We start from the raw sequence: 21,786 nt of genomic DNA on the forward strand, positions 1-21,786 counted from the left end.
TTGTTTCAAAAGGTAATCGGGCTAAGTCTGTTGCAGCCAGTGGCCCCGAACCGGCCAAACCCCGAGTCCCCCTTCTACCAAGCTGATGCTAGATGTGAATACCACCCATACTGAGGACTGTTTGGACCCTCAAGAGGGTAGTTGAAGACTTAATTGAAGCCAAAAGAATGGTTCTTTGGGACGAAGAGGCTCTTGATGTGACGAACAATCTGTTGCATGCTCACAACACTGGGCCAGACGTTGGAATGATCTGTGATAATGAGGAATTTGATCTGGCACTGAAGGCCATGGTATCCATTGCCGAGACAGAAGAAAAGCAAAAAAAAATGGTCGCCAAACCTGAAAAGTTCTTTGTCAAACGGGAGTCTCGGTAGCCAGTCTTGCTGTCTTTTCTGCTTCCGGATTATTTCAGGGTGTAATCTGGATGTTTTACTTTATTGTCTTACTTTCTGATGTAAACCCTTCTATCTTTAAAAAAAATTTTAAAAAATCAAATAAAATTAATATTTCATTGTCCATGAATGTTTCTTTTCTTAATCTTGTCACCTTTCTTATTTTTTTTTCAGTTCTGTTAATGTAAATTTTAATAACATGACATACTTGCGGACTTCATGCCCAGATCCTAAGATACTGTCAGACCTCTAAATAATGAATCAAGAAGCAGAATGTTTTGAAGACAAGGCTTGTAAGAAAATAAATAGAAAAGTAGAACGAAGTTGAAATTCCATCTCTTCAGATGATTGTTGAAGCCGAGATCGAGGATGATGAATTGGTTAAGACCCGATTGGAACAGTTGACTATGATTAATGAAAAATGGATGGCCGCAGTTTGCCATGGGCAGTTGTACCAACAAAGAATGGCCCGTGTCTACAACAAGAAAGTGTGGCCCAGGAAATTTGGAATAGGACAACTCATTCTAAGACGCATCCTCCCACCTCATGAAGAAGCTAAGCAAAAACTGGCTCCAAATTGGAAAGGTCCATACATTGTAATGAGAGTACGGCAAAAAGAGAGCGTTGTACCTGGGAAGAATCGAAGGAAATGTCCCTGAAACAATCGTTAACGCGGATGCAGTCAAAAGGTACTATGTTTGACCCTCTATGTAGCATTAATGTTCTCTGATTGGGATGACGAAGACTTTCATTCTCGCTATCCAAACACCATCAACCCTTTGCTAACCCTTTTGAGCCGGTTACCTTTCTTTGATTACCCTCTTTGGAACCTGAAGTTGTTGCTAAAAAAAAAGAGAAGAAAAACAAAACAAAGAAGAAAAAGAAAGAAAAAAAGAGGAAAAAGAAAAAACAAAATAAAAAAAAGAAGAAGGGACAAAAACAAAACAAAAATCCAAACAAGTTCATGCGTTGAACTATGTTCGACTTGTTTCCGAAAGGATACGTAGGCAGTCTCTCTCTGGGGTCCAGTCACACCAAAACAAAAATTCGCATTCCCCAAAAGTGAAAACTGGGGCAGATGTTACAATGGTTTGGCGATAATTTCGCCTGAAAGGTTTCAAAGTTGTAATTTAATCCAAATTCTTTTTACCCAATTCCGTTTCAAGTGCTTCCAATCAATCGACAAGAATGTTCAAAATTGGAGGATAAAGTTACTTGGATCTGGTGCAACTAAAATGAGAGAAATAAAATGAGAGAGTCTTATTGGTGAAAACCCTTATGGGCACCGTAAGGCAATGGTGAGTAAAGAAACTAAAATGAGAGTCTTTTTAGTGAAAACTCGCAAGGAGCACTATAAGGCGATGGTGAGAAGAGAGAGGTCGGTTGGTGAAAACCCGCAAAGGGCTCCATTGATCGAAAAGAGGATTTTCACAGCCATTGGCATCGACACAGTCCTGGACAAGGTTTCTCGATGTCGAGGCAAAAGTTGTGATGAATTTCTAAGGGTCGGACTGTTTACAAGGATCAGGCGTCCAGTCCAAAAGGTATGTCATGTTCATTGAAGTCCGCATGTACTCCCACATAAGTCCTTCTTTAATTTATGTTCCCCGAAAGGTACACCTCTTGTTTAAACTCATTCCCTATTTCATTGTTATTTTTCTTTGAATCCCTTTCGGTATGAATTCGTGTCAAAATAAAGTCAAAGGAATGATAGTAAGACCGATTACAGGGCTCTCGTTTGAAGCGAACGGATACATTAAAAAGCCACCCAACCTCGGTAAGGGCATCAAGGCCACAAACTTACCACCACTTTGAAAACTCACAATTTTTCTTTGTTTGCAGCATGAACAAAGCAGTGCAGAATGGCGATTCCTAAAGGAAGAGTGTCACCAAAGGTAAGTTTCCTCAAAATCTGCACAATCCTTTATTTTTATCATGCATCACTATCGATCATACCTCTCATTTTCTTAGCTTAACCTAGGCAGAACCTTTTTCGCCTACGGGGATCTAGCTCATATTTCTGAGTAGAAGTACTTTTCGCGCAGGCTTATTTTTCGTAGCTTAACCCAGGTAGAACCTTTTCGCCTAGGGGGATCCAGCTCATATTTCCGAGTATAAGTACTCTTCGCCCAGGCTGTTTTACGTAGCTTAACCCAGGTAGAACCTTTTCGCCTAGGGGGATCCAGCTCATATTTTCGGGTAGAAGTATCCTTCGCTCAGATTGTTTTACGAAGCTTAAACTAGGTAGAACATCTTTGCTTAGGGGGATCCAACTCATATTTTCGGGTAGAAGTACTCTTTGCTCAGGCTGTTTTGCGTAACTTAACACAGGTAGAATATTTTTGCCTAGGGGGATCCAGCTCATATTTTCGGGTAGAAGTACTCTTCGCTCAGGTTGTTTTACGTAGTTTAACCCAGGTAGAACCTTTTCGCCTAGGGGGATCCAGCTCATAGTTCCGGGTAGAAGTACTCTTCACTCAGGCTATTTTACGTAGCTTAACCCAGGTAGAACATTTTCGCCTAGGGGGATCCAGCTCAGAGTTCCGGATAGAAGTACTCTTCGCTCAGGATGTTTTACGTAGCTTAACTCAGGTAAAACCTTTTTGCCTAGGGGGATCCAGCTCATAGTTCCGGGTAGAAGTACTCTTCGCTCAGGATGTTTTACGTAGCTTAACCCAGGTAGAACCTTTTCGCCTAGGGGGATCCACCTCATGGACCCATGTAGAAGTACTCTTTGCTCAGGATGTTTTACATATCTTAACTCATGTAGAACCTTTTCGCCTAGGGGGATCCAACTCATAGTTCCGAGCAGAAGTATTCTTCGCTCAGGATGTTTTATATAGTTTAACCCAGGTAGAACCTTTTTGCCTAGGGGGATCCAGCTCATAGTTCCGGGTAGAAGTACTCTTCGCTCAGGATGTTTTACGTAGCTTAACCCAGGTAGAACCTTTTTGCCTAGGGGGATCCAGCTCACAGTTCCGGATAGAAGTACTCTTCGCTCAGGATATTTTACGTAGCTTAACCCATGTAGAACCTTTTCGCCTAGGGGGATCCAGTTTATATTTCGGGTAGAAGTACTTTTCGCTCAGGCTGGCTTAACCCAGGTAAAACCTTTTCGCCTAGGGGATTCCAGCTTATATTTTCGGGTAGAAGTACTATTCGCCCAGGATTGCTTTTCGTAGTTTAACCCAGGTAGAACCTTTTCGCCCAGGGAATTTGACATTTTATCAGTGATACAGGGTACCAACCCCTGGTTATATTTCCTTTTCAGTAATATAGGGTACCAACCCCTGGTTACTTTTTCTTTTCAATAATACAAGGCATCAACCCCTTGTTACATTTCATATCAGTAATATAGGGCGCCAACCCCTGGTTACATTTCTTTTCAGTAATATAGGGTATCTACCCCTTGTTACATTCCTTCTCAGTAATACAGGGTGCCAACCCCTTATTACATTTTCTTTTAGTAACATAGGGTACACCATTCCTTAGTCGCATTTTCCTAACATAAGGTACATCAATCCTTAGTTGAGACATCATTTTGACAAGAAGGGTACACACTAACTCACGAAATTTTCCTAGTGAAAACTGGGGCAGAAAAATTTCGTTCGTTTGTTTGTTTTGATGTCTGAGCAGGTTTTACCTCGAGGCACAGGGTTCGAGATGACCAAAAGAAGAATTCTCAATCTAGAATAAATAAAAGAAAATAAAAAGAAGTTGAATCCAAATGCAGAAGCAGATGGAAAGGATATGGACTGCTCAAGACAACTGAAGTTACGAGATTTACATTTTCCGTTTTGATAAGAAGAAGCCGTAGAAAAATAAACTAGTACCCGCAGCTAGATAGCGTCAAGGTTCAGATCAGAGTCTCCATGAAGAACTAGTCAAAATCAAGATCGAGTTTTAGAAGGCTTATAGATAGGAATCTTGTAAATAATAGCTGATAGGCTTGTTTAGTTTCTTTTGATCTTGTTGTAATAAGAGAACCACGGACCGGAGTCTCGACGGAACCTCACTGACTCTCCAACTCATTATTCCATCATTACATTCTTCATCCTTGAACTACGCGCGACATGATTCCCTTATAACCCGGGATATATAGGATGTACAAAACCAGGACTTGGTTGCACCCTTTTTTTTTATTTTTTTCCTTTTTAAATAATAATTTTGTCAAAAAATTAGTCACATGACTCACCTTATTTTTGCTTGAAAACTCTTCATCTTTCCAAGCAAAGAGGGGCATGCTGTGAGCACTTAATTTTTTACTATGCGTGATTTTTTTTCCACTCATCTCACCATACCTCACACTCTCACTTTCCCCATGCACTTCTCTCACATAATCCCTCCACCAACACACACTGACACTCATAAAAAAAAAAGTGCTTCGTCTCCACTCTAGACACATAAAACAAAAAGTAAAAAAAGAGAGGAGGAAAGTAAAAAAAAAAAAAGGAAGAAGGAAAGAGGGGACAACACGGAAAAATAAGAGTAAAAAGAGGAAGAAAGAGAGAATAAAAGGAGCACCGCTGCTCATGAAAAGAAAAAATAAAAAGGAGCTCCTTCTCTTTCACGTTTTTTTAGCTCTAATACATCGACTCCCTTTTCCACGTCTTTTTAGCATCGACTTTTTTCACCCACAAAACAGTTCCATTTTCACCATCAAAAACAACCACTAGATACCGGCGAAAATCAGTCGGAAACTCCATTAGCTTCAAAATCCCCTGAAATAAGGTGCTGAAAAGCCAAAAACAGTTTCAAAAAATGCAGCTAAAACACATTGTTTCTTCATCCACAATCCAGCTGTCAAACTCGCTTGAAACCAGACCCAAACAGCCATGAAAGCTGGCCAATCACTCCAGCGAAACACCCCCAAACTTTAGCTCTAAATCTGCCCCAATATTGACCCCGAAACAGCCAATAAAACACGCTCAAAACCAGCCTTTAAAACACCATTTTCAATAGAGTTTGAGGTCGCCAAGATTCTCTGGTCGAAGGCAAGGTTTCGTTAGAGAACTCTGTCCGTCTGTACGATAGGCAGTAGCTTGTTTCATTTTTAGGGAAGAAGCATCTTGAGGTTCTATTCTCTATCCTTTATTCTACTGTTTCTTTTAATGTAAATGACTGAAACTTTACTTCTATTTGTGTTAATAACTTGTGTTTGAGATTGATTTATATATAATTTTCGATTTGTTGGTTTCCTTTGAGTTCTATTACTGAAAGTTAGTCTTGTTCTATCTTTTGGGGGGTATGAGTCAATTTCTTGGTAAGATGGTTGTATCAAATATCAATATGAGAATTAACCTTGAAGATAAATTTGAATTTGGGCCGAATTAAAAGAATGACAGTGGGCTTTTCATCATTAGTTAAGTTGGTTTGGGTTCTTAAGGATTAATTCAGCCGCTACATTTTTGGTTGGCAGCAAATGGTAGGGTTTTTGGCTCAATCGATAATTTTAAGCATTGGTAAATTTTATGCATAATTTTTGAGTTGCAATTTTGATCAACTGACTTTAAAATTTTAAGTATTATTCATAAAACTAGAGTACATCACTTTTGTCACAATAATTCCATAACTCTTGACCTTACTATAATCTCAAAGTCTATGAAGAATAATGAACACCGTTAGAGTGCTTTAGGCGCATTTTAAATTTATTATTGTGATTATGTACACGTTCGCTTGACATGATTATGATTCCCAAAATAAATCAGAGTACGCGTTCACGCGACCTTGTCCAAACAATCTTGATAATAATAAAGTGTTATTAATTGTATTCATGTACGCGTGACATGATTTTTGACACATCAAACAAAATGAGTACACGTACGCGTGACTTATTTCAAGATAATTTTAATAAATCTAATCAAGCAATAAAAGCAGAAATAGTTAAAATATGAGAACCAATAAAACACAAGTTATCCAAAAATAATATAAGCCAAATGTAGTCAACAAAGCGATCGTGCTAGAATCACAGGACTCGGAGAATGCCTTACACCTTCTCTCCGGTCAACAGAATTCCTTACCCGGACTTTATTTTCACAGACCATTAATAATAGAGTCAAATCTTCCTTTGGCTAGGGATTCAAATAAAAGGTGACTTGCAACACCCAAAAATCAATTTCAAGTGACGACTTTATCAATAAAATAATCTATACTCAAATTTGTCGCTTTAATTGGAAAAACTTTTAACCCACAATCCATAACATAATATATATCTTTTGAGGGTAAAACGGGGTGTGACAGTTCTGGCAACTCTGCTGGGAAACATTCAAGAATTCGAGCTTGTACATTGACTTTATTTGGCTTTATTAATTTTTGTATATAATTGTGATCTATTTGGGCCTAATGTGCTACTTTCCTGCTCTTTACCACTTTAATATTGTTGAACTGTATTATAAACTATCTTCTTGCACACCCCCTATGAGTCTTCTAAATACAAACTCGGGAATCGCGGATACGCGCCCCATTCTTTTTTTGAGATAAAGCCGGTGGGCATGGGCTACCGGTGAAGGATTATTAGTCACCCATGTTTAAGAACGGGGAGGGTCCAGTAGTTAAGCCGGAGAAGTATTGCTCGTGGTATGCTACCCCTTCCCAACTCGAGTTGTCCGCACGTTTTATGACCAGTCTAGATACACCTCATCCCCTAGGATTTTTAAAACCTAGAAGAATAAGCCATATGCCTGGTTATCCCTAGTAGGATCACTTAGTTGCATCATCTGTATTTGACTTAGCGAAACTCGGCATAGGGGCCAGGTTCGTATAAGACAGGTATCCTTTTTGAGACCATCATGTTCACTTATGTGCTACTTGCTTCATCATTTGGAAGGCTTGTTTGCATTGTTAACTCGCTTTAGAAATTTAGTTGATCAGAATTGAAAAAAAAAACTTTCTCCAGTTTTGTACAAATAATCTTTTTTTTACTATAAAAGAAAATTTAAAAAAAAAAAATCAAAAATGGTCAAATCTATCAAGTCTTGGACCGAATTACGCGGGTCTGATTCTCACCAGATGTGAGATACGTAGGCAAGCATGTGTAGTTAGGTAATGTTTTTTAAAATATGTATATATACTATGTATTGACACTCCTTGATTTTTTGGTAAGTTTATTTCTTTATATTTTGACCCCCCTTAATAAAAATTCTGGCTCCGCCACTGATCGTTGATCGGGTCAAACACATGAAATTAAGTTTTCGCACATACTAAGACTTCCCTTCAAAACATTAATCGTGCATGTATCATTTCATCTTATGCGCCATGTATTAATATATACGTACGTTGAAAGATTATATGATTGATAAACGTATCAGTAAATGAGATAGGAAAAGAACATCCTACTAAAAAGGGTAAGTTGCGAGCTGCACCGACAACATTTTAGAGACAATACTTTGTTTTAATGGTATGAACAGTTCAAGTAATGCTGGTGCATGTTCATCCCAATGTTACAGTCAGTGGCGAAGCTAGAAAGTTTTTCAAAGGTGTTCAAATTTTAAAAGAAGTGAAAAAAATTTCCGATAAAGGGTGTTCAATATGTGTTATATACATCTAAAACGTAATATTTTATCTATGTACACAGTACAATTTTTCGACGAAGGGCGGTCAGTTGACAACCCTTATGACCATGTGGCTTCGCCACTGATCACAAGTAAATATTAAAATTCTTAAATTTCTTTTCCGACGGCTGCTCAATTTCGTTTTTCATCTGAAAAGAATTAAACCAAATAAATCCAAATAACACTTTTCCCACATCATTTTTAGGAATTAACATCATGTAAAATGGAATTAAAAAGTAAACGCATATATAAATGTATGAAATTCCAATAATTCTTTTATAAATAACTTCAACTCCATATCTCCGCAGTTGGCAGTTCCCCTCACCCCCTCAGCCACCCCCAAATAAAAGAATGCGCTTATATATAAGAAGCAATACTTTAAGGAAGAAATAAAAAAAGGTTGGGCAGTAAGGTTATAATCCATATACAATCAGAGAAAAAAAATAAATAAATCGTCACTACTTCTCACACTTGACATTTGGAACGATGAGAAATATTACTGACTCATTCTGTTACGTATATTTAAGGATACATAAGAAGACACAGAGATCCGTTAACTTAATACCCTTTGCCGCATTACTATTACTCCCAGTCTTTAGCGACATTTTATTTTATGCAACTCGAAAAGCTTGCTACTTAAGCAATTCATTATTCATTATTTCTAAAGCTAAAAAAAGAAAAGTTGAAATGGCTTTAAGGTTCTTTGTGTTAGGGCTATTGTTTGGAATATGTTCAGTGACTTTAGCAAGATTTTTGCAGACTCCACTAGCTCAGGTATATATATATATATATATATATATATATATATATATATATATATATACTACTATACTTTCTACTATCCTCTGGGCATTATTGCTTCATTTCTTGATAAGTACTGTTCCAATCTAAACCTGGAATTTGCAAGGTTTACCCTCGTTTTTTTTTTCCTTCCCTTTGTTCCTTTTTGTCTCACTATTTAATTTTTAGTATTATCCTAAAAAGCTTGACACCTTTTTATATTTAAAAATATTTTAACTTTAAGATTTTATAGTCACATGTAGACGGACAAATTCCAATAACTAGTCATTCTTTCTCAAATTCCGAACCCAATCAACTAGCTTCACATAAATAAAATAAAACTGAGGGAGTAACATAGAGTCTTGTTATCCATGAATATGTACTTACTCTGTAAAAAAATGACATGCAGTACATGTGAACGGGAAAGTTTGCAAGGACCCTAAGCTAGTGAAAGCAGAGGACTTCTTTTTCAGTGGGTTGCACATAGCAGGCAACACATCAAACCCATTTGGAAACGTTGGGACTAAGACAACCATTCCAGGACTCAACACACTTGGCATTACAATGACTCGTGGAGATTTCGCGCCATTTGGATTGACCTCTCCTCATATTCATCCTCGTGCAACGGAAATGGTGCTACTCCTCGAGGGTTGTCTGGAAGTCGGATTTATTACCTCCAACCCTGAGAACCGTCTCATCACAAAGTTACTTGAAATTGGTGATGTTCTTGCCACAAGGTCTCGTCCATTTCCAGCGAAATGTAAGAGACGCTCATGCTGTTGCGCTTTCAGCTTTTAGCAGCCAAAACTCTGAACTCACTCGTGTTTCTACTGCTGTGTTTTGGATCCACTCCAGCCATTCCTGTTGATCTTCTTGCTAAATCTTTTCAAATTGATGAACAGACGGCAAGTCAGATAGGTGGAACATGAAGGAGGACAAAACAGTTTGGATATCGTCTCTTCTTATTGCATTGTATCGTATTGTTACTTTAAACACATTGTTTGTTAGGATCGTTTACAATTCTCAGCTCTATCAGATTGGAAGTCCTAGGTTCTTTTGAGGGCATTACAATTCTAAGCTCAATCAGCACTGGATTTAACATAGCCAACTAGTTTTACCTCGATGTTATCCTTCAACCTCACTGGCAAAAGGGTACGGAGATGAAAAATGCCATAAGCATGGGAAAAATCCTCATTTAATAATAACAAGGCATACATTTTGATTTCAAGAACGAAATATTTGCTCTTTCATGTCATCAATCAAAGTTTTACCGGGAGGCTCAGAATCCTTGTAATAAACATATCAGTGCCTTGTCTCCAAAAAGGTTCGCGCAAAGTGCAAATCAGATTAGAACTACCGTTCAAGAGAGACCACGACTAATCGTAGCACGCTTTGAAATATACAGCTGCAGAACTATCAGAAAACAATTAAGCTCTATCATAAAGTATCCACCCCAAGCCAAATTTTCCATATCTAGAATGGAAGAAATAGAAGAAACAACATTTACAGTACCAAACTTATCGTGGCATTTCAAGATCAGGTCTTTGATCGAGTGCCTGAATTGTTGTATTATCTGGAAGTGCATCAGGGTAGGTTGACATGATTTTTGCCTTCATGCTCCTGAAGAGGAAAAATAAACATTTGAAAGTAAAATAGGAATAATTGGGTAAACCACAAAACAAAGTAGTTCGCAATTTGGGGAATAGATCCTGTAGTCTAAGAGTGCATGGTTTTCTCTCTCAAAACATTATACTACCATCCAAAATGCTGATAATAACGAAAATGGACTTCTCGAGTCTAACATAAAGTCATTATGCAATTTATGTTTTGGCCTCACCTAGTTAGCAGTTTTAACGCTTGAATCAAGTTCTTTTAATTTGTGGGAAATGAAACTGGGTCTGTTTATGTGAGCTTCTTAAACATAGCTGGTCTAAGCGTAGATGAATGAGAAGGTTTCATAAATTGATGGCCAGCATGAAAATAGACCAAGTGATCCTCTGAATACTGAATTTTTGGAATGTGCAAATACTGAATAACAGAGCCTAGTTGGATTGAAACATGGTTGATTGAGTATTATGGAAGATTACGATAGGTTTTTTGTATTCCTCAAAATTTTTACCTTAGGCGAGGAGGAATTTAAAGTGAAAACCATGAGATTGGATCAAACTGCCGAAACGGTAGCACAACGTATCACATGCAACAAGCCAGCAATTGAAGAAAAGGAAGATGATGACTTTGATGCAAAACACATCTTTTAAAAGAAAAACAGAAGCAAGCAAAATATACTTTTTTGTTGCCACAGAGATCACGGATGAAAAGGTTGAGTAGATTCTAGTGAAATTTTCAAATAATGAACCGAGTAGTTTATCATTAGCAAATCTGTAAAGATGACTTATTAGGTGCAATTATAATGAATAGTCAAGCAAATCCAGCTACTCCTGGCAAAACTGATATTGAAATTCAGAAAGAAGAGGATAATAAGAGGACGAAAAGGATGGCCATACCTCAACTTCTGAAATATGTAATCAAGGTCTGACTTCATAGATTTTAAGAGACGTGTATTTCTAGAGAAATCTGCCGAGACCTCTGTGAAACAATGCTCTGAATACTCATTGAAGTGCGAAAGAACTGCATTGCTGTCCTGCAAACGTCCCAATCTGCATTTTGAGTGTACAAGACATAAGGTAATCGTGGAAAAAGGCACCAAGAAAGACAATGAACAAAAAGTACTGAACGAACCGATAAATTACATGGTAAAAAACCTCTTCCAGAATTATGACAAATAGCTATCACAAAGGTGGCAGAAAGTTAAGTTTAAAGGAGGTGGCAGCTCCGAAGAGTTCCAGAACAGGCTGATATTCATGACCACATCCTAATCACAACCGGTAGAAAAGTACTACAAGAACTAATTTCTTTAGTGCACCAATGCAAAATCGACCATGCTTTAAGCAAGTTCGAGAGGCAGCATATCTCAAGCAGAAGTCAGAGCTTCAAACAAGACATAAGGTGTGTTACGGCTTCTTGGCAGCAACTTTAATAGGAGTTTCCAACTTTATGCTACTAAGCATCGTCTCAACTTCTTTCTTCTTTTCTTTTTTCTTGATAAGTGACTGAAATAAAGCTTCTCAAGGAAAATTTCTCTAATCAAATGATAATACAGCTTTTGGATCCTAATTTTGACAGCTTAATTCTCATAAAAAGAGAGAAACTTGTGCATGCGTGGATCTAATTCTTACAAATGGTAAAACTGCTTTCCTTCTAGACTCAACAACTCCGGAAGATAGTGTTTTTCTGCAAAGATTGAAACTTTTGGCTTTTGAAATGCTGCCGCACCCACTGAACATTTGCCCATGTAATGCCAATGTTTATTTGGAAAGCTTATAATGTATTAAGTAATAAAACTGATATTTAGAAATTACTTATTCATCCAAAGGCTGGTTCTAAGTTGATGGAACAACACCTAGAACTCATCATCTATGAGACCAGGGGCGGATGTAGCATAGCAGTTCATTTGAACCTAGTACTTTCGGCACAAAGCATAAATTTATGTAGATATGAACCGTAACTATAAAAATACAATGTATCCGATACTTAAAACCTTAAAGGTTGAACCCATAAAGTTTAAATCCTAGATCCGCCTCTGTATGAGACTAGAGACCGGTTTACCGAATGCACACAGAACGCACAAATCCATCAACTAATCACATCACTAGCAACTAATCCTCTCATTACCAATTATTAAAAAATATCCATATGTGACCAAACGCTGGTTTAACAATTAAACACCTCTGACCATAATAAGTCAATGATTGAATCTAAAGCAAGAATAAAAAGACCGAACTTGGGTCCACCCAAAACTGTATAGCCTAATGGGGCAATGCCTACGTAGCAGATACTATGCTCAGGAAGAACTGAACAGAGTAAAAAATGAATACAAGTTCAGATACATCTGATACTTCACAAAATAGCAGTCAAGAAACAAAATTGACTTTTTATCTCATGCTCAGGAAAAAATTGAACAGCTTCTATCATCAGATATGTTCCAAGGAAAATTATATATAAGAAAAAAAAATTGAATGAATGAGAGGTTGCAAAGAGAGAAGTACATGAGGTTTTGCAATTGCTTCAAAGAATCCAAATCCTGAGAATTGATTAGGGTTTTGAATTCTTTGGAGATCTCTTCGGATGCAGATTTGATGGATTCTTTCTGTGTTTCCTCCATTTTCTGGGTGTGTGTTGGGTGGGGGGGGGGGGGGGGGGTTAAGTACATTGGATGATTACTATTTTGTTTTGCATAAACTGCGTCTCTTCTTCGATGAATTGCAAGTATCCTCTCTAGTTTGAAAAAATTACATTCATCTCCCAAACAACTTAGGCCTTTTTGGCCAAACTTCAAAAATATTTTTAATTGAATTTTCAGCAACTAGTAACTTGGATTGCTTTGGTGTTTAGCACACTCTACTTCCAACTAAGAGGTTGTGACTTTCAGTCACCCCAAAAGCAAGGTGGGGAGTTGTTGGAGGGAGGGAGCCGAGTTTCTATCGAAAACAGCATCTCTACCCCAGGGTAGGGGTAAGGTATGTTTACACACTACACAGACCCCACTAGTGGGATTATGTCACCCCAAGAACAAGGTGGGGAGTTGTTGGAGGGAGGGAGCCGAGTTTCTATCGAAAACAGCATCTCTACCCCAGGGTAGGGGTAAGGTCTGCGTACACACTACACAAACCCCACTAGTGAGATTATACTGGATTGTTACACAGACCCCACTAGTGAGATTATACTGGATTGTTGTTGTAGTAACGTGGGTTTGATATGTAAATATCACTTTTGTTATTAGTGCAAAGGTTCTATTTGAAATTGTATATATATATATATATATAATTTCATTAATAGTTGGGGTCAATCAACATTCTTGCCGTTACAAAAACGGATTATATATGCCATGGCATATGTATTTAATAATTATAAAAAAATTACTTCCTTTGGTCCATTTTAATTGACTTTTTAATTTTTTTTGTGGTTCATAATATTTGATTTTCAGATACCAAGAAAGAATTAACTTATTTTTTCCACAGCTTTTCTTGGAGTAAATAGATTAGAAGTATTTGTTATACTTTCAATGAATAAATTAAGAATAATATAATTAATTTTATTGCTAATTAATGCTATAAAAAGTATAATCCTTAATGTTTGTGAAAACTATCAAAAATCAATTAAAGTGGGGAGGGAGTATCAAATTTGCCTTTGGGGTGCAAAAGTCACAAATACGTGACATATGAGGGTGAAAACTAAATAAGTGCATTTATAATTTTATATAACAAATAGTAACATTTTCTCAACACAAAACCCAAAACCCCAAAAGCGTCTGAAGTTTGAAGTCTGTTAGCAGTATTCAGCAGCGGTAAAGATGAACAAGAAGGAGGTGTTGAAGTTAGCTAAAGGGTTTAGAGGAAGAGCTAAGAACTGCATAAGAATAGCAAGAGAAAGAGTTGAGAAGGCGCTTCAGTATTCCTACAGAGACCGTCGCAACAAGAAGAGGGACATGCGTTCCCTCTGGATTCAACGAATCAACGCCGGAACTCGCCAACACGGAGTATGTACCATTCCCCTTTCTCTTTTTCTCCATTTGACATGGTGCGTCGAAGGCAAGTGAAGAGTCTATAATGAATTTGGTGAAAATCGTTTAGGGATCTAGATCTTTGTGATGAATTGATGAAACATTTTTGAAATGGGTAACTAATCCGGTCCTTTGTAAGTTCTTTTTATGTATAATTGAGTGGTCCAGTTAGCAGCAGGCGGAACTAAAGAGTGGCCGCATAAAATGTTGAATAATGTCAGATAGGAAGCGAGAAGTGAGTTATTAGACTAATAAGGTCTTTTGCAAGAATGACATAAACAAGTCTTTTATCTGACTATACTCTGGCGAATATGTGACATAGGACAAGTTACCAGCTATGCTTTGCAAACATCCACTCTAGTTTTGCATAGAATGGATACACAACCTAAATAAGAATATCAAAGGATTATCATTAAGTCATTCCTTGACTCTCAACTGAAAAAGATTGAGCCTGGAGAACATGGCATAGTTACGTATAAGCTAATAGACAGTCTACATGCTTCCAAGCTTGTAGAGAATGTCAAAATGTCATTCCTTTCCTTACTGTCTTACACTTTTTCTGATTAAATAAGGATGCCCTATTGACACCTAATATGTAGATCACTTTGTTCACGGGATAGGAATGCGTTTGCAATTTGCTACCCAACTTAAAATAGCATGTAATAGGCGTGTTTAGGTCCCATTTTAATATACTAAAGTAACTATGTACTCCATATTTTGGTTTTCTTAAGTTAATGGGAATTTGAAAGGTTTAAAGAATATTGTTACTAAGAGAAGATTACTGGCATCACATTTCTCTTAAGTTGAGTTGGATTTAAACTGAAAAGTTCTTTGAAATTTGTAAAATATGAGGATTAGCCACAAGGATTTTGGTTAGATGGCGAAGTAGTACTGTGCCGGTTGTGTGGTAAGAGCACATCAAGAATTTAAGTCCTAGTTGGTGAACAAGTCTGGTATTTAAGAGTAGTAGTTATGAACCTTGTAGAGAAGGGTAGAAGGAAGGTTCATATCCACAAGTTTTGAACTGGAGCAACAGATATCTTGGTTTTTAATAGACCCAAAATAAAACACAAAAATAATAATACATCTGTGTTGATAAAAATACCTTGTATTATATCCACAAATTCACACTTGTAGAGAGACCGATATTTTGGAAGCCAGCTTTCAGTGGAGTGAATTTTGGAAATTATGGTGTGAAAGAAGCAAAGGGAACAGGGAGTGAAAAGAGAAGGTTAGAGGACTTAAGTCCCATAATCCTTGGACACAAATGCTTCCTCCGAACCTTCTCGACATAAGGAAGCTTGTTTTGGAAAAGGCTTCTTGAAGTGTGTCAATACAAACAACAACAACAACAACAATAACGTCCCAGTAAAATCCCACAAGTGGGGTCTGGGGAGTGAAGTGTGTACCCTGACCTTACCTCTACCCCGAGGGGTAGAGAGGATGTTTCCGATAGACCCTCGGCTCAAGAGAACGAAGTGTGTCAATACAAATGCTATTATATTTGTCTCCGATCCTGTACTGCTGCTGGATTTTAGAAATTTTGTCGTGCTTACTGAAATTTTCGGCATGAGATTAGAATACAAGCATGGTAGTAAAATTACCTAATTAAATTAGGGAGGCCTAATATGGCAGTCAAAGAGCAAAATTGCAGGACCCTCGGTTTTCGGCTGTGAAAACAATATATGCAGGAATTAAATAAGATATTTCTTATAGGAAGACGGACATTAATATGAAATGAGCGGATATGAACCATGAAATGCATTTGAAATTCAGGGGGTTTTTTTGGATAAAGGAAAAAAGGAAAACCCGGTGCACTAAGCTCCCACTATGCGCGGGGTCCGGGAAAAGGCCGGATCGCAAGGGTCTATTGTACGCAGCCTTACCCTGCATTTTTGCAAGAGACTGTTTCCACGGCTCGAACCCGTGACCTCCTGGTCACACGGCAGCAACTTTACCCGTTACGCCTAGGCTCCCTTCTTTTTTTGATAAAGGAAATTCAGGAATATTTTACCAGCTATAGGGAGGGTATTTTACTTGAGATTTTGTTAGGAAAACAAAGTTTCAGTTCTCAACGCTAAAATGGCTGCAGAATCACAAAGTGGAGTATGTCATGGTAGACAAATTCTCTAATAGTTCCTATCTTAGATATTCTGCTATTTTTCAGAAGCAACATTGTATTTTTTGAATGGTTGTTTTTTCCCAATTGCTTACAGATATGAATAAGGTGACGTTCTTATGCTTCATGATCCTGTTAAGCTTTCCGCTATTTGCTTTTAGAGATTTGGACATGGAGGATTTGGAAAAAAATATACATTTTCTAAGTTCTACTCTACAGTTATAAAATCTTGCAGAATCAAGCTCTTTACCCTACAAGTTGCTTTTCGAGGTCACCATCCTAGTATTTGGAATAATATATCTGCATAGCAGTAGAACACTGAGATTCTTGGGTGTTTCAATATCCATTTATTCTCTCTTTTTTTTCCTTTACAAAGTTGGTGTCCGAGTCAGCTTCAGCGCTCTTCGACTATTTTACCGGTTACCCGTTACCTTCCACCAGTACAAGAACCGGGTAACTCTGCCACCGAGGTGGCTTAGGTAGATGAGAAAAATCTTCTACTCTCTATCTTCTTTAGCATTGTGGAAAGTCTGCAAATCAATATTTGTTTGACTATCCAAATGCCAATTAAGCAATGAAATATATAGCTCGTAGCCTCATAGTTGGAAGATATTGCATTGTTGCCTTGATATGATCAAAAGGAAGAGAAATGAATTTTGTAGGTGCCGCAAGGTATCCTTAAGTAACATGAAAAGTTCCCAAAGTGACTTCACTTCCAAACTGGCACGGATATCCTTTGCTTGTTTTTGCATGTGCCGCACTTGCAGCCGTACATGCTGCCATCTAATATATTAACTGTGAAATTCATTACTTTTCGGGATCATGTTGTCGGATGCATTGGGTTAATCTATCCGTTCTTGTACATTTTTTAAGGTAGAACAGGATTGCAAAGAGAGTGATATATTAATCCCCTTGATTAGATAATTAGGTTTTGTGATCATTTATATCTTCTTTTCTTCATTCTTCTGTTTTCTGATGTACTCCTTTTTTATTCCCTAAACTTATCAGCACCAAAAGTATATGAAACTCTCTTTCGTTCAGCTGCGTAATAAGGAGAAGATTCAGCAGGGTACTTTTAACTGTAGTGAGCTGCTTTAATATGTTTGTGGAGAGTTTTGGCCTTTATTATCACTTTATCTGTCATCTATTCATATCTGATGTTCCTAAATGATTTTTATTAGCACATCTCACTACAAGTAAACAGAAAGCACCTTTGTGTCATCTACTAAATAATTTTTTGATTCGAGTCCTGAGTTAATTCCATTTGTTTAACATTTACTCTATTTCTAGGTAAATTATGGCAATTTCATGCACGGGCTGATGAAGGAGAACATACAGCTGAACAGGAAAGTCTTGTCAGAATTGTCGATGCACGAACCATACAGCTTCAAGGCCCTCGTGGATGTCTCTCACAGTGCTTTCCCCGGAAATAAGAATGCGATAGTACCTTCAAAGAAGGAAGGCCTAGCTATTGTTCTTTGAAGTAATTTCCTATATTCTGCTGCTGTGTACTCTTTTCTTCTATGTTGATCACTGGTGAGTTATTTATTGAAGTCCCGGGAAGTAGAGTATGGGCATAATTTGTGCTAGCATTTCTGGAAGTCTCCTGTTTCATGTAAGTGCTTAAATGGACGTTGTGTTGCAACAATTCATTCAATCTATCAATGAAATATGTTTTAATCCCAAACTAGATTATTTCCTGATTTATTTAAAGTCTAAACACTTTCAGTTTCTGATTTTTGAATAATATAGGAAACTTTTTTTGGCACCGTTTTTCTCCTCTTAGCAGATAGTACAAACCATAAAGATAAAGAATCCTTTTTCCACACAATAACAATTTCTTGAAATCCTATTTCCCTTCTCCTATCTCTTCATCCTTTTTCCACATTAACTCATATGAAATAAACCCTAATAAACTGGCTTTCTTCCGCCATTCTTTTCCAACCCTATTAACATAATGTCCAATGTTCCAGATGATATCCTATTTCCCATCCTTACTGGGCTGCCAGTTAAATCTTTGTTACGCTTTCAATCCGTTTCTAAGCCATGGCTAATCTCTGACAATAAATTCAAGATAACTCATTGTGATGAATCCAAAGCCCTGGGACGCGTAACAAGTATTTTTGTTATTACATTTAAGTATTTAACCAAAGTTTATGTTGTCTGTTCTGCGAATAAGAATTTTTGGACGTTAAAAAAAACTCTCCTTATATTAGAAAAGAGTTTAGAAGATCGTCGGTTTGAGAGTGTTAGCGAGGGTATTAGCACTAAAGATTGTGTATATTGGTCTCTAGACAACATAGGTTATGTATATTGGTCTTTAGATCCGATCAAGCTTCTCCAATACGTGCTTCCTGCAATACCAGATTTTGTAGGTGAAAATGACTTGTTCCGACTGTCTACTTTGAAAGATTGCCTTAGTTTATATGGTGGCAAAATCAATGGTACTGGCTATAGGTGAGTAATCTTGATTTTGTTTTTCTTTCAATTTCATAATCTTTGCAGTAGGCTTTTCTGGATTCATAAAAGTGTTTTTACCCTAAAAACGGATAACAATTGAATTTATACGCGGTTTTAAGAATACGTGATATAACTTGGCACAAATTAAGAAGACAGATTAATATTGAAATTGACAATAGAAGAATAAATGCAAACCATGCGTATCGAATTGCCTTGGCCCTCGAGTTTGACCACCTTCGAACCAAAGATGTTTCAACTGAAGTATGAACATGCTAATAGAGTAACATGATAATAAAAACTAGAAAGTGTCAGTATATTGCTTTATGTTACGTTGATATGATGTCTATTACAAATGATCAGACCCCTCTTTGTATAGTAGGGGTGTCCTAATTTTGGTACAATTCTATACAGGGTAAAAAATCTTATGATTTGCTAATTACTCGGCTTCTCCTTGATATGTGCCGAGATTTCCGCCGTGATCCTCGACCGATCTCGAATATTTCGGTTGTCCGTTATTTGTCTCGGTAAGTTTTCCTGGATCTTGCTCGGTTTCGGTCTTGATCTTGCTCGATCTCGATCTTGTTTGGTCTTTGGGTCACGAGCTCGACAATCTAATTTTGCATCATGGTTCGATGTAATACAAGGTCGAACTTTAACCTGTCATATTTCAGTCTCGATTAATCACACAAGGGGCGAGCCCGGTATTGACCGTATACAGATAGTCCCTCGTTTCTCGGAGAGAAGATGACGAGAAACGATATGAACTTCTGAATCCCGTCTCGATGGGCCATGACATAAGCGACGAACATCACTGATACACCCGACTATGACGTAAGCAACAAATGGATATCGAAACCTCCCGTCGGTCCAATTACCAAGGTATTAAATGCCTGTCAGTTGCTAGTCGGCCACTCTGGGTTCTGAACTGTCACCAGCAAGCTATAAGTACTTTAACCTTCCTCTATTCAAACTTTACGTTCAAAGCTCCTCCTATTCTTGTTTCTTTTCAAAAATCCCTTTGCTTTGCAACTCTTGCACCCAAATTTCTTGAACTTTTAGTAAATCGCATACCATCCTAATTCCATTTTCTTCTGTTGTACAATGGCCAAAACTTCTAAGACTGTATCGCAAAAGGAGGCCGCATCTTCATCACGACCCGCCAGTGACGGGGCTGCGGCGGAACCTCATCCTGAGGAATTCATTCCGGCAGGGTGTCCTACTGTTGCCGATTTTAAGATTGAAAAGACCTCCTCGGTACCAGGTCGATGTGAGCCGGTCTCGAGGTACATATGCACAATTACCGATGATCTCCTCACCAAGGTTAAAGAGGATTGCAATTGGGTCGATAAGCATGTGGTGGTACCTTCGCCCGAGGAATCGATCACCACCCATGTGGAGGGTTTTCTAAGTGTTTACACTTACCCCTTCACGTTGGGTCATTTAGACCCTATCATTATTGCTTTCTGCAAGAGGTATGACGTGACTTTTGGCCAGATCCATCCTTCCTTCTAGATAATAGTGATTCTCCTCCGATTCTTCGTAAGCAAAATCGAGGGATGTCCCTTTACCCTCGATCACCTTATGCGCCTCTACAGTCCCCGACTCTATCAAGGAGGGTTGATCAAGCTTGCTCGCCGGGCCAGCAAGGCCCCGTTCTTGAGTATAGACGAGGGTCGGGACCGAGGTTGGATGGGCCGATTTGTTCGAATAAAGACTTCGGACCTGATCCTTGCCGAATACATGCCATTTCCTGAGAAATAGAACATGAATCGTAAGTAGTACTTTGCCTTGAATGTTCAACCTTGTTGTTTTACCTCTTATCTCCTTCCTTATCGATATTTTTGGTGTTGCAGTTGTGGCCCAGGTGCCGGACGTAGTTCCTGAACTCAAGGAATGGGTCGAAGGCCTTGTGTCACAGAGACCATATTCCGAGCGTGCTTGGATGGAATTATCGAAGGGTCAATAAGAGGCTCGTTGTCATGGTAAGTTTTCTCTTTTGATGTAATAATGTTTAATTCCCTCCTCGTACAGTCGAATTCTTATCGTTCTGTTTTCTTTTGTAGGTCTCCCTAAAGATGTTGCCATGAGGCCTCTATCTGGTGAGGAGGATGTGCCTCTCAAGTCCCCTGCTCCGAAGCAGGGTGATGAAAAGAAGAGGAAAAGAGTCTCGAGTTCCCCAAACTCGGAAAAGAAGAAACCGAAGAAGAGGTCGCGCAAGCCCAAGGGAAGCACCGACGCTCTATCCTCGGACTCAATCCACCGATTAAGGGACGAGTCAGAAGAAGAAGAAGAAGAAGAAGAAGAGAAATCCCAGTTGGTGACCCGTGTGCGGACAGGTGTTGTGATGCTAGGGTCCTCTGAACCGGCGGATGTCGAAATCGGACTGTCCCGACATGAGGAGGTCGATGAGGGAGTCTTAGCCGAAGCTCCTAAACCAGAAGGGGTTGAGGCCACTCCGCCCCAAGCTAAGGGGGTCGAGAGAGAGACTGGGGGTGACGCTTCTCGAATAGAGGAAGGTATCCCGAGAGACGAGCTAAGGGTGATCGACATTACCGGGTCCCCTCAGATTTTAGACGCCATGATTCGCGAGGCCGGTATGTTAGAAAGTCGTTCTTACGAGGGGCCTCAGGGGGCGATTGATATCCACCACTTCTTGGATAGATTTGAGTCCACTGCCTTCGAGGATATCACTGGGCTCGGAGACTTGCCGGTGCCAAATAAGGTACCATCGCCTAGAGCCAGTGGGTCTTCCTCGAGCCAAAAATTGGTGAACCGATTCCCGGCCCCGAGCGTCGACCCTGGACGAAGACGGTTAATAGCTTTCTTTATCTCGGAGTATGTTTCAAAAATAATCATATTCAAGTT

The 21,786-nt window shown here is 38.5% G+C and overlaps 2 protein-coding genes and 1 pseudogene across 2 annotated transcripts; 2 read left to right on the plus strand and 1 right to left on the minus strand.

Annotated features, from left to right (window-relative positions):
* Positions 1 to 9,022: 9,022 nt before the first annotated feature.
* On the minus strand, positions 9,023 to 12,863 carry LOC107772887 (kxDL motif-containing protein LO9-177-like; the record flags this gene model as incomplete). The annotated part of the gene is given in 4 exon segments (XM_075249004.1): positions 9,023 to 9,604; positions 9,994 to 10,342; positions 11,227 to 11,379; positions 12,829 to 12,863. Coding segments are annotated over 3 exon segments (291 nt in total), but the record flags the coding sequence as incomplete, so codon positions are not given.
* Positions 9,132 to 9,799, plus strand: LOC107773131 (putative germin-like protein 2-1; annotated as a pseudogene).
* A 1,182-nt stretch (positions 12,864 to 14,045) lies between the features above and the next one.
* On the plus strand, positions 14,046 to 18,168 carry LOC142179309 (uncharacterized). The gene is made up of 2 exons (XM_075249003.1): positions 14,046 to 14,318; positions 17,752 to 18,168. Exons 1-2 carry the CDS (start codon positions 14,133 to 14,135, stop codon positions 17,941 to 17,943), a joined length of 378 nt encoding a protein of 125 aa, XP_075105104.1. The 5' UTR covers positions 14,046 to 14,132; the 3' UTR covers positions 17,944 to 18,168.
* The last annotated feature ends 3,618 nt before the right edge of the window (positions 18,169 to 21,786 follow it).

The sequence above is a fragment of the Nicotiana tabacum genome, unplaced genomic scaffold (assembly GCF_000715075.1).
Source record: "Nicotiana tabacum cultivar K326 unplaced genomic scaffold, ASM71507v2 Un00575, whole genome shotgun sequence".
Classification (NCBI taxonomy): Eukaryota; Viridiplantae; Streptophyta; class Magnoliopsida; order Solanales; family Solanaceae; genus Nicotiana; species Nicotiana tabacum.